At 39.7% G+C, this 17,335-nt stretch overlaps 1 protein-coding gene across 2 annotated transcripts in view; it reads left to right on the top strand.

The window, feature by feature from the left end:
* Nucleotides 1-17,335, top strand: part of LOC136265542 (uncharacterized) — a 139,081-nt gene that overhangs the window by 112,258 nt on the left and 9,488 nt on the right. For both annotated transcript variants that reach the window (XM_066060415.1, XM_066060416.1), the window contains exons 32-35: nucleotides 12,116-12,265; nucleotides 12,315-12,524; nucleotides 12,571-12,720; nucleotides 12,781-12,990. In XM_066060415.1, coding sequence (XP_065916487.1) covers nucleotides 12,116-12,265; nucleotides 12,315-12,524; nucleotides 12,571-12,720; nucleotides 12,781-12,990 — 720 coding nt within the window. The remainder of the gene's footprint in view (nucleotides 1-12,115; nucleotides 12,266-12,314; nucleotides 12,525-12,570; nucleotides 12,721-12,780; nucleotides 12,991-17,335) is intronic.

A 17,335-nucleotide genomic window follows, 5' to 3' on the forward strand; every position in this document is an offset into this window, starting at 1 on the left:
TCCCAGTCCCCAATGGTCCTTTTTATCCTAGGACATGTTGGGAATTCTTTAAGTGTCCTTATTGTAAAGACCCTCTCTAGTCCCAGTCCCCAATGGTCCTTTTTATCCTAGGACATGTTTGGAATTCTTTAAGTGTCCTTGTTGTAGAGACTCTCTCTAGTCCCAGTGCCCAATGGTCCTTTTTATCCTAGAACATGTTGGGAATTCCTTAAGTGTCCTTGTTGTGAAGACCCTCTCTAGTCCCAGTCCCCAATGGTCCTTTTTATCCTAGGACTTGTTGGGAATTCCTCAAGTGTCCTTGTTGTGAAGACCCTCTCTAGTCCCAGTCCCCAATGGTCCTTTTTATCCTAGGACATGTTGGGAATTCTTTAAGTGTCGTTGTTGTAAAGACCCTCTCTAGTCCCAGTCCCCAATGGTCCTTTTTATCCTAGGACATGTTTGGAATTCTTTAAGTGTCCTTGTTGTAGAGACTCTCTCTAGTCCCAGTCCCCAATGGTCCTTTTTATCCTAGAACATGTTGGGAATTCCTTAAGTGTCCTTGTTGTGAAGACCCACTCTAGTCCCAGTCCCCAATGGTCCTTTTTATTCTAGGACGTGTTGGGAATTCTTTAAGTGTCCTTACTGTAAAGACCCTCTCTAGTCCCACTCCCCAATGGTCCTATTGTGTCCTAGGACTTGTTGGGAATTCTTTAAGTGTCCTTATTGTAAAGACCCTCTCTAGTCCCAGTCCCCAATGGTCCTTTTTATCCTAGGACATGTTTGGAATTCTTTAAGTGTCCTTGTTGTAGAGACTCTCTCTAGTCCCAGTGCCCAATGGTCCTTTTTATCCTAGAACATGTTGGGAATTCCTTAAGTGTCCTTGTTGTGAAGACCCTCTCTAGTCCCAGTCCCCAATGGTCCTTTTTATTCTAGAACATGTTGGGAATTCCTCAAGTGTCCTTGTTGTGAAAACCCTCTCTAGTCCCAGTCCCCAATGGTCCTTTTTATCCTAGTACTTATTGGGAATTCTTCAAGTGTCCTTGTTGTGAAGACCCTCTCTAGTCCCAATCCCCAATGGTCCTTTTTATCCTAGGACGTGTTGGGAATTCGTTAAGTGTCCTTGTTGTAGAGACTCTCTCTAGTCCCAGTCCCCAATGGTCCTTTTTATCCTAGGACATGTTCGGAATTCTTCAAGTGTCCTTGTTGTGAAGACCCTCTCTAGTCCCAGTCCCCAATGGTCCTATTGTGTCCTAGGACATGTTGGGAATTCTTTAAGTGTCCTTATTGTAAAGACCCTCTCTAGTCCCACTCCCCAATGGTCCTTTTTATCCTAGGACGTGTTGGGAATTCTTTAAGTGTCCTTACTGTAAAGACCCTCTCTAGTCCCAGTCCCCTATGGTCCTTTTTATCCTAGGATGTGTTGGGAATTCTTTAAGTGTCCTTGTTGTAGAGATTCTCTCTAGTCCCAGTCCCCAATGGTCCTTTTTATCCTAGGACATGTTGGGAATTCCTTAAGTGTCCTTGTTGTGAAGACCCTCTCTAGTCCCAGTCCCCAATGGTCCTTTTTATCCTAGGACATATTGGGAATTCTTCAAGTGTCCTTACCCTCTCTAGTCCCAGTCCCCAAAGGTCCTTTGTATCCTAGGACATTTTGCAAGACCTGGGACACTAAAGGACATCCTAAGACAGTCCTGGTGTTATTCTCTTTTTATTAGTGTCCCAACTCCAAGTTTTCCCTGCAAGACCTGAAGCACTAAATGACATCATAAGCCAACCTCTTATCAAATTTAACATTGAAGCTTGTTGATAATTGCACTTCTTTGAAACATTTTTACATGTTGCTGCACTTGGTTTATTCTTTTTATTAGTGAAAATCACGTAAGGAAGGTAATAAGGATAAGAATGTGGTCTTTTTCTTATTTTGCTATTTGTGAGCTTTAGTTTAGTGTAAACGCATATTGTCTTTGTAAATATCTTTTTTCTCTCTTGTAATGAAGAATGGTTATAGCCAATTGTTGGCATCTAAATGAAATCAACCACGTGTCTGGCTATATGGTAGTAGTAGGAGAGCCATGCTCAGGATACAATTTGTTGAATTTAACAATCCAAAAGTAGCTTGTAGCATTTATTCATACTGCTAAGTGCTTCAAACCTATCAGGGTTGCAGTTGTCCGAACACCACTTAAGTGCATTTTGTCAACCACAATCTCTTCTTTGCAAAAAGTTGTGCTGTCCAGCTTACCTATGAAAATAATCCCATTATACTATATGTGCATGGGCATAAAACGTTAATTTAGTAGCCACTTTTACACTCCTTAATAACGCTTGAACAGTTTTTATTACAGTATTCATCACAAGCCTTGTATTTCAGTCTCATGTTTCTCCAATTTGTTTTTGTTGGGTTAGTTTTCGTTAAACCTTTTGCTGACTTGATGTACTAGTTCTGCTGTAGACAGACCTTAGATGGTCTACCTGCCGCACCACACTGAGCTGACAGTGAAAAGACACCAAGCTTGGTCTCAAGAGAGCGTTTAGTGCTTCCTGGTTGATCTCATATTCAGTTATTGGGTCACATAAATTTGTGCATACAGTATGCATATGACTTATACATGTATAATACATACTGTATCATGTACACATATTGAAGGCGAAGGTTCAAGTTCTGTTTATGGTCATGGATCATAGTCCAGTCGTAAACATAATTATGGGTGTCATCTTCAAAGATATGCTCAACATGAGTCAAAAAATGATTAGTAGGAGGCCCATTATAAAAGGCACCGATTCTAGTAGTCCAATATTAAGGTTGGTTAGGGTTTGGGTTTTGCTTTAGCTAGTAATTGCAGTTAACTAGGGTTATGGGTTTAGTGATATTCTGTTGTAGACTAGATCATGGTTTGTATTGTTAAAATCCAGATTCCGACAGCTGGTACATAGTGGTGATACAGTGGACAGGGCTCAATGTATTTAAAAAGTGAAGAGTTCTACTGTTACGTAGTATGTTCAGAAATCTCTACATTATATTTTTTCTTTGTACAAGTTTCGAGTTGTATGTAAGTCACAAAGGGAATTTAGTGCTACCCGTGAAGAGAAGAACAACAGAAATACAGTAGTATACTAAGTGATAGATGATGAAACTGATTATTGAAGTTTTGGTCACTACCAAAAATGTATTGTATAACAAGACTTGAAAGCAAGAGTAACATTAATTTTGAGTAAGAGAGAGCAAGGTTACTGTAACTACTAGAAAATGTTGACCTTGTCATAAACTATTAAACCTTCAACTGATTATTGAACATGTAACACTACAAGCTATGCATGAAGTACATGCTGTGACCTTAACCTCAGTAACTCATCGTACCTTTATGACTGACCAGCTACATACATAGTTAAGAAGTTGAAGTTAACTCCAGTAGATATTGAGTTAGTGCCTCTGTCAACTTTTGCTGCAAAAATACTTCAACATGTTGACATGTTTGTTGTTTGTTTTATTTGAGTAATGACAACTATGCTTGCAGTTTCATTGTAATGTGATAAACTGACCCTTTTACTGGATAAATGGCTGATACCATTTCTAGCAGTGTAGAGCCAACAAATGTTGACCTCTAATAGGGTGTGAATACTTTTGGGTACTGAGAAAAAGTTGACACCACCATCAGATTGTTTTTGATATCTTCAACGATTTGATACATCTTTTTACAAGTAGAAGGAATTTTAAGGAATAAAAAGTATAAACAAGGGAATAGCTAAAAAGTGGTGAAACAAGGAAGGTTGCCTAATACCTGCAGATATACTAGTGGATATTTAATCTTTAAACTTCAGTCTATACCCATGACTGCGTTATGGATTAATGTCCACTAGTGTATATGCAGGTATAGGTAATTTTCCTTGTTTCACCACTTTTAAATAGCTATTTCCTTGTTTCATTACTTTTTCTTTGATCCTAATCCAGCTTAAAATTCATAATTTTTCTTTCTACCTATATTTATAATATAATTCACTGTATTAAAATAAAGAATGGCACCAGGAATGCTGTGAAAGTAATTTTGCATCAGAACATGTGCCCCAACAATCAATTACATAATGGAAGGCGAAGTGGCCATTGCACGTTGTTTTCACCTATGCTTCACCTGTTGCACAGCATTACAAGTGAAGAATAGCACAAGAAGTATCTCTACAATCAATCCAGTCACTATGGATAAGTCAACACAGCCACAGGGAAGCCGCATCACCCTATTGCGAATCGACACTTTGCATTGCCAGCAAAAAGAACTGGAACACAAAGCAAGTCCATGATATGTGTATTGTACATACTGAAGTTGGAAAAAAGGCACATCTCTGGAAGGATTTAGAGTTAGCCTGAAAACATTTTTGGGCTTGGCTGTGCCTGGTTTAGCCAATGCTGCCAAGCTATCATGAATGAAATTGCGGCTGGTTTTAGGGTGACACTTTTCACTGGAAAAGCCCAATTCTTCATGATCCCTAATATACAGTACTACCATCCTGTATGATATTACAGGAAAGTGGTTCAGGTTCTAAACATCATTTACAGTGTATTACATGTTAATCAAATTCCACTATTTGTTTTGAGAATAGCTGGTAGATATCGTGGCCATGGAAGAATGAGAATTTGAATACTGCATTTGGATCCTTGGTGAGAAGTTTTCAGAAGGATAGAAACCTACTTGAGAAATATGATGAAGTTAGTTGAGCAGAAAATAGATGGGAGGTCACTAAGAACAAGTCTAAACAGGCTTACCATCCTGCAATAACGCCAGTCAATAATCACATATTGTGTATGATACTTCAGCTGCTATAATGCAAAGTGGGGAGGGAGAATTTAAATGAATGTCTTCACAGAAGTCCAGCTATATGCGTATTACTACATTTTATAGTGTCTTGTTTGCCATGCAAAGTGTCATATGGTTTCGCCCTTCATAAAGGTGAATTCATTGATGCCGTCTGTTTACGTTATGGCTTTACACCATCATTGTTACCATCGCACCGTGTGTGTGGTAAGGATTTTACCTTGTCTCATGCCCTTAGCTGCCCACATGATGCCTTTCCAATTATCCGGCATAATGAAGTACGAGATTTGACTGCTAGTTTGATGACAGAAGTGTGCCATGATGTCCAGGTAGAGCCTCACTTACATGCCCTGTCTGGTGAGGTTATGCATCACCATTCAGCTGTGCTTGATGATAATGCCAGAGTGGATATCAGAGCATCTGGTTTTTGGAGGTGCTTACATCATCGCACCTTTTTTGATGTCCGTGTTTTTAATTCTTTTGCAGCCTCCAGTCGGTCTACCACCTTGGCTGCCACTTTTCGTAGGCATGAGGCTCAGAAGCGTCGTGCTTATGAGGAGCGTATACGCAAAGTAGAGCATGGCAGTTTTACCCCATTAGTTTTTTCCTCCTCCGGTGGAATGGGGAAAGCAGCGACTACCACCTATAAGCATTTGGCTCAATTACTCAGTGAGAAGTGGAGTTCCCCATATTCAGTGGTGATGGGCTGGCTCCATTGCAGTTTGGGGTTCTCCTTGCTTCGCTCCTCCATTATGTGCATCCGTGGTTCTCGATCACGCTCTAAGTGTCCTGGTGTGCCCCCGGCAGTAGATCTCGCCGTCGCAGAGGGGCATCTACCAGTTCACTAACATTCCCTGGGCTTCTGTAGGTTCTTTTAGGTGTCTTTTCTGTAGGTAAATTCTTTCTTTTTCTCTTTTTATGTTGTTCTTCTAGCTTGTTTCCATAGAGACATGTGGGTGGAAGGGAGTGCCATTAGGGCCGGATAAAAAAAAAAAGTGTCATAGTCACTGACATTTGCAAAAGCATTTTTGAAAATTGAAAAGATGTAAGTAACACGTACGATGATTCCTCTGGTTTAAAGATGCTCATGATTCAGGTAATTTTCCCTATTAACTTGAAAAGGTACACCACTCCTTGTAGCTTACAAGGCCTGTTACTGTATATTGTTTTTCAGTCGCTATATGCCTGTTACGTAGGCTAGCCCCTACTGAACTTTTATATACATCATTTCAGTGCCTGGCTACACCCCTTTGACAAAAATAGATAGCTAACCTATAATATGGTACGTAAACACCCTTTATGCATTGAGTGAAGGTTTATTTCTGTAGCTCAAAGCCTGTTTGCTCACGTTGCTGTTGGACAGCCGTACCAACACGCAAACAAGGAGACATGCAGTTTTTGACAAACCAATTACAGGAAACCATGTGCGTGTCCACTGTGGGGGTGCTCTTGGGTTAAAAATGAATAGCGAATAGCATAAATGAAGGAGGGTGGTGAATGAAGTGTCAAAGATCTGGAAGATTATTCTCATCTGAAAAAGTGGTCCAGTCTGGGAAAACCGGTCTTATTGTCTATAAAAGTATTGAGAAATGCTGATTTTAAGTATTCAGTGTGCTGTAGCTCACCAATGGATGAAGCTATGAGTACCAAATTTTCACATGTTTTATACCAATTACTCACCTTCCAGAGCATCCACCATACAAGTAGCCAACAGCTAAGTTTCCCGCCATTTGAGATAGATTTTAAACTGAGGTTAACTGTATCAGGCTAACTCCAAAGGGGTGGAAGGCAGGGGCCGGAGGAAGGCAAGAGGCTATTTAAAAAATTAAAGAGGAAGGTGCAGGGGTGATAATTATTACCCCATAATTATGTATCAGCCCAGTTCCTATAGATATTGTATTCATCACTGGTTTTAGTCAACTGAAAAGTAACAAAATGGCACTTTTGATCCACCTGCAGCTCTCCATTGCAATGACTATTAATGTTCTTAATCACATGATATTACAACATTCAAGGTCTCACAAATGTGACGTAAGCCATTACTTCAGCTTTGTGTGATGTAGGCTGACTTAAGCATTTCAGGTAACCAAATTACTTTACATGCACCTTGTTGTTATACGTGTTGAATGAATTGCATATTATCTAACAAGTATGGATGGTAGTAGTGTTTAGTAGGGTACTTGTATGCAACAAAATACCACTGTTAAAAAAACCACCTTTATGGAATAGTCTTAGTGACATCAATTCAGCATTTACAACAAGAAAATGCAGACAACTGGAGATTGGATTTTAAAATACTTGAAACCCAATTTTGGTCCCCTTACCTGCCCGCATTCCTATCTGACCGCATGCAGTCACAAGAATAGTGACCAAACAAGGCCACTATTTCACTCTACAGTAGCAAACTCACAAGTGGCATGTGTTTCCTCTGGTTCCGACAAGTGTTTGCCTTCTACTACAATTTGCCTTTCTTTTATGTTCTAGACCACTTTACCATAAGCTATGGAATGTTAATTGGTCATGGCTTAATAGAGGATGCACGTTAAACAATTTTTTCTATGATATGTATGTCTAGAACTGTCCGTTCATTTTAACAAACGTAACTGCAACATTAGATTCTACCTCCCACAATAAAATGTTTCTAGGCATGCTTATAAAATGAATGAAGTGGCTAAACTGCTGTTGGCGAGGGTGACTACTTGCCCACAGCTGGCTATTAGCAGCAATATGCTTGTAAGAGCATGGCACATTAATGATTGAATGTGAGATTTGTAATGGAGGTCTTTCTGCTAGCAGGTCTCTAACCATTTAAAAACCTGGTGGATTTAAAAGACTTCATTATCTTCCAAAGATCAAAGCATATTATGTATACCATTATTTAACACTGCTTTGTTACCCTGCTATAGCATTCAAGGACACTCAAATTCTGCTTTACAATTCCAACTGAACACATAACTGTAGTATGATCATAATGGCCTCGCCAATCAGTACTCATCATAGAGCATGCAGGTGATTAGTCCCTGTACAAACTTGTATGTTTTCGAAGTGTCTCACAGGCTCATAATCCCTTGGATTGAAATGAAACTTAGGCATGCGTACACCATCTAACGAACTACAATAATTTAGTTCAAATAGAGTGAAAATCTCATGTTCACTGGTGAAGATATGGCTTCAAGAATGAAGTTGCAGTGAACAATCAGCCTGGAAACACTTGCTTAGAAGATCCTACTCTATCAGTATCCAGTGAAGTGACCAGAATTAATCTTTAATGACAGTGTATATTATAAAGGGCAATAATGCTATATTGTGATTCTGTTATGAGATAGTTTGCTGGGCTACAACTTACTATTACAATTAACTCTACTTCCGTGTACTCTATGGCAATTGCTAATGTGAGCGATATAGGTTAAATTTTATCAAAACTCATGTGTAAGGTGAAATACAGCTACTTGATGGCTCATTTAAAATGACCACAACAAACTACTGAGTCAAAAATATAAGAAGAGGACGGCTTTGCAAATTAGTACTCACCGTAGAACAGGCAAAACACTACACAGAAATTCTACCCTACCACTTTCCCCCATCCACACAGGCACACACAAAAGAAAAAAATCAGCCCGATCTATGTAAGTCTAGTGGTCAAAGTCATCTTCTCCATGCAAAGAAACCATACCAAGTATTATTGACCCTTCTCTTGAATAAGCATATGTAAACCATATGAAATGCTTGTACTACTGCAAAAGGCTGTACAACAAGGACACTTTAAAAATTCTCAACATGTCTTTGATAAAAGGGACCATTGAGGACTGGTACTAGAGACAGTCTTTACAACAAGGACACAACAAGGACAAATTCCCAACATGTCCTAGGATAAAAAGGACCAGTGGAGACTGGGACTAGAGAGAGTCTTTACAACAAGGACACTTAAAGAATTCCCAACATGTCCTAGGATAAAAAGGACCATTGGGGACTGGGACTAGAGTGGGTCTTTATAAGAAGGACACTTCAAGAATTCCCAACACGTCCTAGGATAAAAAGGACCATTGGGGACTGGGGCTAGAGTGGGTCTTTACAACAAGGACACTTTAAGAATTCCGAACATGTCCTAGGATAAAAAGGACCATTGGGGACTGGGACTAGAGAGGGTCTTCACAACAAGGACACTTAAGGAATTCCCAACACGTCCTAGGATAAAAAGGACCATTGGGGACTGGGACTAGAGAGGGTCTTCACAACAAGGATACTTAAGGAATTCCCAACATGTTCTAGGATAAAAAGGACCATTGGGGACTGGGACTAGAGAGGGTCTTCACAACAAGGACACTTAAGGAATTCCCAACACGTCCTAGGATAAAAAGGACCATTGGGGACTGGGACTAGAGAGGGTCTTCACAACAAGGATACTTAAGGAATTCCCAACATGTTCTAGGATAAAAAGGACTATTGGGGACTGGGACTAGAGAGGGTCTTCACAACAAGGACACTTAAAGAATTCCCAACATGTCCTAGGATAAAAAGGACCATTGGGGACTGGGACTAGAGAGAGTCTTTACAACAAGGACACTTAAAGGATTCTCAACATGTCCTAGGATAAAAAGGACCATTGGGGACTGGGACTAGAGAGGGTCTTCACAACAAGGACACTTGAATAATTCCCAAGGATAAAAAGGACCATTGGGGACTGGGACTAGAGAGAGTCTTTACAACAAGGACACTTAAAGGGTTCTCAACATGTCCTAGGATAAAAAGGACCATTGGGGAGTGGGACTAGAGAGGGTCTTCACAACAAGGACATTTAAGGAATTCCCAACATGTCCTAGGGTAAAAAGGGCCAATTGGGGACTGGGACTAGAAAGAGTCTTTATAACAAGGACACTTAAGGAATTCCCAGGGACTACTTGGACTTAGGACACAATAGGTAAATAATACCAGGACTGTCTTGGGATGTCCTTTAGTGTCCTAGGTCTTGCAGGAACTTGGGACTCAATAGGTGAATAATACTAGGACTGTCTTGGGATGTCTTTTAGCGTCCCAGTTCTTGCAGGGACTACTTAGACTATAAGTGAATAACACAAGGACTATCTTGGGATGTTCGTCCTAGGTCTTGCAGGGACTATACTGGGCTTGGGTGAATATAGGTTGGGATGACTCTTATTCTCTGATAGGACAGAAAGGATTTGTCTTGGGACAACATAGGACAAAGGGATTTGTCCGGGCAATCCTAGACATTTATGCAGGCAGGCAGGCAGGCAGGCATACTGCAGTACGTACAATGCATTCTTCATGGACTTACCACTGTTCTCCTTTGTGTCCCATTCATCTTTGCTGACAGCAAAAAGTGTCCACGTGATGGCTTCCCTTTGCAATGGAAATCGTTCGTATTTTTCATAGTGGCTACTTTGATTGCAGAGGTTCAAACAATTCTTGATTCGTACTGCTGTGTAACAGGTTGAACGTAACTGATAATGGATACTAGGACTGAGCGATAATATCGATAGTTCGATACTCACGATCAAAAAATCATTATCGCAATATGATAATTACAGCTTACTATCGCGATATTGCTGTAATATTACTAGAAACATTGCTACCAAGTTTATTTAACTGTTTTGTAACTCTTCAGGCTTGTTTATTCGCGAAATGTTTGGTTGCAAGGCTATAACAAGCTGTGTATATTTATCAGCCACCCACGCAATTAGTCAATCGCTTCACGAAGGGTCTAGAATTCCACTAAAAATGCTACTTGAGAAGCTGGCTTAGCTGTTTTATAACTACTTGGTTTTTTTTATCATGGAAGAGTTTGGCTGCAAGGCTGTAACAAAACTTGTAGAAATATCGGCCACCCACGCAATTAATTACCTAATTGATGTACTTACAAGAAAACCAAGCAAATAATAATCTATGATGGTGTTAATTATGCTTAACATGCATTGAATACTTGGAACTTGACTGAAGATCATTAAAAGTGTAATCATTGTGATATTATCGTATCGTGAATAATAAATCAATATCTATCGTGATAGTGAATTTTCTACTATCGCTCAGCTCTAGTGTGAATATTGCGTTTTCTTTCTTCCTGTTAATATACTCACAGTGTAGTGCGCCAGCTTCTTGAGCCGCACGACACACTACTGTGTGTCTTGATATATATATATACCACACCTGTGGTTGAGATCAAAAGTGTCGCGCTGTGGTATATAAATAATATACCACGCTTTGTGGCTACGCTTACCATATATGGTGTAACTTCACACATTCCGCAAAATCCTTATCTAAACGGTAAACAGGTCTCTAATAACAAGCGCCTCAATCAACCAACTAATATTTACCTGAGCAATTTTCGATGAACTCTTGTCTCTTTTACTAACTTCAATAATCGTGAGTAGATGGGTGTGGCACCGCTATAGAGTTTATAATACCTGACTCATTAAGGATTTCAAGTCTCTAATACTGACAAGAGCCTAGAATCATTCATCTGAGCAAGAAGGATTTTCAATTAACTCTTGTCTCCTTCACTAATCGCGAGTAGATGGGCGTGGCACTGCTAAAGAATCTAAAACGTCTGATCCATCAAGGATGTCTACTCAACAGGTGCTGTTTCACTCTATCTTGTTAACTATAATCGTTTCATCTCGTGCATATATTTTTGTCATATCCTTTGTAAGCGTGTTATTCAAAGTGCAAAAATAAATTGAAGCCCCTGTATATAGCCCCCCTACGGCTAAGAAGATATTAAATTGAAACTTTGAATGCCCATATCTCACAAATGGCTGGTGCAAATTTAATCAAATTTGCTGTGTGGCCTACTCTATATGGTGGACAGCTATAATGTGAAAATAATGTGCTTTGGAGATGGTGCCATAGAACTGTGCACAAATGAAAATGCTTCTTTTTTTTTCCTTCCTGTAAATATACTCACAGTGTGGCATACCAGCTTTCTTGGCCGCACAACATAGTGTGTGACTGTGTGTCTTGATACCACAACTGTTACTTATTGAATTACATGTGAACTTGTTATTCTAGAATTTTGTGAAAAGGTAAATACTGTTTATAGTAGAAAGGCTTTTTTTTACTTTGACCACCAAGGTAAAGAACAGAATTTCTCCCCTTGCAAGATAAAGTGTATATTTTAGGGGTAGCAGGAGCAATTTAGCCTCACACTGAGAGAAGTTTCTTCGATAAAACTATTTGTCTGAGCTGAACCCTGTTACAGATACATAAAAATTACATTTCTCCACTTCCTGTGAAATGCACATACTGGCTCCCTTCGTCGCATGATACATTACAGTGTGCCTTGATTGTACTGCATGTTTACATATTTCCATACGTAGCTGTAAGAGTGAGGTTCACACAGAGACAATACACTGGTTCAGAAGATACAGGATTTGTACTGGTAACATTGGAACTAGTTGGAGGAACATCCAGTAGACCATTTAATGTCACTGTTACTCCATTAGAACAGTCACCAGTGTCTGCTGAAGGTAATAGTGTGTATGATAATGTGTTGATTGAAGAGTGTTTGACTAACAGGTGGTGTTGACTTTAACAATACTACACTAACTGCTACATTTGGTAGTGGGATGACAACTAGTAGTGTTAGTGTACCAGTAATGGATGATATGTTAGCAGAAGGAAGAAATGAAACATTTGATTTGATATTAAGTGTATCACCATCACTTGGTCCAGCAATAACAGCAGGTGGTAGAGATAGTGCAATAGGAGTTATCATTGATACTACCAGTGAGTGTATAAAATGTTATTAGAATATGAGTAATGTGTTGTGTAGTGTTGACAGTAGGGTTTGGATCTAGAAGATTTGTTGGTTCAGAGTCATCAGGACATGTAGAAGTTGTAGTGATAATATCAGGAGGATCATCTATCACATCTATTGAAGTAGTGGTGACTCCTTCTGAACAATCACGAGTATCAGCAAGAGGTGAGGGATACATTAACAAGTAACACAATGTATGAACTAGTGATTACTGTACTGTGATAGGATCAGGTGTAGACTTTGACTCTAATCCAATTACTGTAATATTTGGTGTTGGAGAAGTGAATAAAATAGCTAATGTATCAGTGACTGCTGATGATTTGGCAGAAGGAGGCGAGAGTTTTAATATTGGTTTAGAGTTAGCAAGGAGCAATTCTCAAGTCACTTTAAGGGAAAACAACGAAACTTCTGAGGGAAGGATCATGGATAGCACAGGTAAAATATAATGGGATATAAGTGACCAGGTCTGACAAAGCCAATCTTATATTTTAAGTATACCAATTTTAATTATTCTAAGTGTTAGAGCTCACCAATGATTAAAGCTAAGTCTACCAAATTTTCACACATTTTACAACAATTTCTTATCTACCAAAGTACAAGTACCCAGCATTAAAATTCCTATTATTTTAGATAGTTTTTTTTTTGTTGTTAAGTTGACTGTATCAGCTATATAAACCATAATTATACTACATTTACACATGGCGCAGTTTTGCAAACCGGTTCATGAAACCGCAACATCCCATAAATTTATGGGCACATGTTTAGTCCACTATAGTAAAGCATGCTAGCCTGGAAAATGGCATAAAGTAGGACTCTGTTAACGGGTGGTTAGGAAGAAAGACAGTTTTGAATTAACAGGTTGTGCTCTAGGGATGGTTAATGGCTTATACCAGCCGTTAATATCCCTTATTACGATGTGATCGATACCCGTAAGTAAGTAATCGTGTGTTCTTCCTACAATGAAGTGTTGAGTTGTTCCATTCAATATAGTGTTTCTTTTATCCATTTAAGCCTTATTTTGATATAATATCTAGTGGATATATTGAATATAGTAAACCAAACCATGGCATGGAAGTTTTATGAGGGCTGGCCCGGTTTGGTTCAGCTCAGTTTGGTGGGTGTTTATACTGTAGTGAAAACTGAGATGAGTCATGCCAAACTGAGCCAGCACGTGATATGAGGCAAGTGTAAATGTAGTATTAGGGTGTGGGTAGGGGTAATGGAGAGAGGACAAAAGGTGTTTTCAAAATTATAAAGGGATGCATTTGGCCAAGTTATGGGGGTCAGTGATGCCTCAAAACCAGCTAAAGTTAAATGAATTTTACATACAGGTATGTATTTAACACCACAAAATTGTACAGCCAGATCCAACCAATGACATTGTTGGCTGATAATAGGGTCTATCAAGCAGAATAGTAGTACTGTTTAGTAGGGACAATGAAGGTGTGTGATTTCCCACCAAAAACTTCACGAAAAACCAGCATTACAAAGTAAACACATGATACAGAAATAGCCTATATGAATGCTTGATATGACCAGAAACAATCTTAGCAAGTAGTACAGAATTTTAAAAATCCACAAAACTATGGATTTTTTCTACTCACTCACTCACTCATGCACTGTTGTGTTCAGGCAGTGCTACAGAATTAACGACTGAAGCCATGCACCCATTTCTTTAAAGGAGAATTGTTGTTTGTGTTAAAGAAGTGCCTCTTGGCATTTCAAAGGAGGAAGGAATAGTGCATGTATAGTAAAGTGCTACCTTTGTTTTCTTCTTCAATCAGTAACCATGGCTTCATTCTACCTTGGAAGCATTAATTTGCTTTCTGAATTCACCAACTTTGTTCATGTAAATATGCATCTATTGACCCACTCTGTAATTTTGGGGCATGTTCTCTTTCACAATTTGTGACCTATGGTTTGAGTCATAGATCCTGTTTGAATGAGCAGCATGCTTTTTAGGGCAGAGTGTCATGGACTATTTCACTAATAATGCATAAATAATAGTCTGAATCAAGTCCTACAATGAAGCCAGGTCAGATTGTGCATAGTTTATTAGTTAATTTTAGAGGTGCTAGCTCGTACAAAAAAATCAATTGTGTTTACAAATAAAGTAGAAATCGTTTCAAGTGAAGAAACTAGGGAGATCATCACCTGACGTACAAATTTAATTCCTACTTTTAGCCATCCAATTGATTTACTGAACATCATGGTTAAAGTAAGAAGAGCTTTTTCACTTTTATTGTAGCAGTCCCTACTATCATAGGTTGGAAAATTCCTCATTTTTTCTTCCATTTGTACTGGTAGGAACCCTAGGGTCTTAACCATAGATATCTTTCCTGTAAATGAATGAAGCACTGTTCGGTGCACCAAAAGGATGGGCCCTAACAGTTCATCCCAGTCCTTGCCTCCTTTGGTAACAATTTTACATAGCATCTGTTTCAATGTTCTATTAATTCTCTGTATAAATCCATCTGTCTATAGGCATGCGTAGCTGGGTCAAACTAAATATCCTGGAAGTCTTCTGCTACATCTCACTCATGAACTCAGTAATGGATAATATAATTAGACACGCCGTGTTTACATATAAATTCAGTTATTCACTTAGCTACCGTCTACTCTGATCTGTCCTTCACAGCATAGGCCACTTTGGGAGCACACTTGTTCCCACTCCAGCCAAGATCCACTTCTTAAGAATATTCCCTACAATGACCTGACACAGGGATACGCTTCAATGGTGGCTAGAATTGTCTGCCTTGGCCCTGAACAGAGGCACATACAACACAAGATATGTGACTGGATCTGCAAGAATTGCACACGTTCGCCTCTTGATATCATCATTAGCCTCTTCAATTGGTGAACGCGACAAAGCATCACCAGCCCCATTAGTAGTCATGGTTTAGACTGTAACTCAATGTTTAGAGAAATCTAGACAACCTGAAATACCAACATGCCAATAATCCCTTCATTTGGCTCTTCAGGTGAGTCAGAAAAGCAGATATAAACATTGGTGGTTAATGAAAACAGTGAGTTTATATCCCACTATGAAATTTTTAATTCCAAAAATTAATGCTGCTACTGCTTCTTCTCTGCATTTTTGGTCTGTCTGTTGGCATAGAATGTTTCTGTTTATCCTCACCTTCTTGGTCTAAATAGCCTGTCCAAATATTCTTCAATGACTGGATTGATTGCAGAGGCACTTCTTGTACTGTTGTTTGTGTTTATTTCTGTTGTCAATAAGTTGAACATTGTGTAAAACTAATACCATGTTACATATACCTACACGATAGGACCTCTAAAAGTAACTATTTTCTGTATACTACCTTGGCTCTGCCTATTACTTTTTATACATTCCATACATACATTTTATCTTTTTCTCAAAAAGAAATGAACATTCTTTTGTACGTACAAACTTATCTCTTCAAATCATCATAAGGGTGTAACATGACTCTGTACATAGGGCAGGTACCAATGCTAATATGTGACCGGGCCTGCAAAAACAGGGCATGTGGGTACAAAGTACACCCCATCACACCACAGGTCATATCTCAGTACTGGAACAGAATATTTGCATTTTGTAACTTGCATCATAACACCAATTAAATGCTTACTAAGAGAGGAAAATTACATTGCCATGGCATAATGGTATTAAACGTTATGAGTGATTAAAATGTGAACAAGTAGGCAAAAATCATGTGCCCACATGCCCTATTTTCGCAGGCCCAGTCACATATTGTTTGCTATAAATTTAAGTTAACATGTAACAATGTCAAGGGAATCAGCATCTTTAACAGTGATACTGTACTGCATACATTTTTTCACATTATAGTGTGTGTGTGTGTGTGTGTGTGTGTGTGTGTGTGTGTGTGTGTGTGTGTGTGTGTGTGTGTGTGTGTGTGTGTGTGTGTGTGTGTGTGTGTGTGTACATATAGCCAAGTGGTTAGGGCATCCGCCTGGTAATCAAAAGGTTCCAGGTTCGATTCCCAACTGGGCCACTTTGGTGCTGTTGTTGTTTCCTAGAGCAAGAGACGTTATTCACATTGCCCCAGTCTACCCACCTGTTAAAATAGGGACCTGGTGGCCTAGTGTCAACTGGGGAAGCAGCCCACCCAGCTGTAACATCAATGGGTACCTGGTATAAACTGGGGAAGCAAATGCTCAACTGTCCATGTCTCATATAGCAGTTGAAGGTCCAGGTGGAACTTTGGGTGCCCACACCTTCAACTGTGAGACCTGCTGCGGGTTACTAGTCCTGTCCCAGGAGGGCATGCCTGCGCTGACTCATAGCACCTGAGTAGCACACAGGCACACACACACACATTTGGCACACACACACACACTTAGCGTACACACACACACTCAGCGTACACATACACACACACTCAGCACGCACATACGTACGCACGCACGCACACACACAATGTACACACACACACACACACACACACACACACACACACACGCACACACACACAAAGCAAAGCAAAGAAGGAAAGCCTTCAGCTGCCACTACGCCAAATGTGTGTGTGAGTGCATGCGTGCGTGCCTGCATGCGTGCGTGCGTGCCTGCATGCGTGCGTGCCTGCATGCGTGCGTGCCTGCATGCGTGCGTGCCTGCATGCATGCGTGCTAAGGTGTCCTACCTTGGCACATGTTTGTGCTTATGTGCTATACTCTGATACATGTGTGCCACAAGGTGCTCTTTCAGCAAAAGTATATCCCTCCTAAAACACTACCACCCATACTTCCCTCCTTGGTTGGCCCTTGCAACCCAAATTAT

This window comes from Dysidea avara, chromosome 9, assembly GCF_963678975.1.
Source record: "Dysidea avara chromosome 9, odDysAvar1.4, whole genome shotgun sequence".
Lineage (NCBI taxonomy): Eukaryota > Metazoa > Porifera > Demospongiae > Dictyoceratida > Dysideidae > Dysidea > Dysidea avara.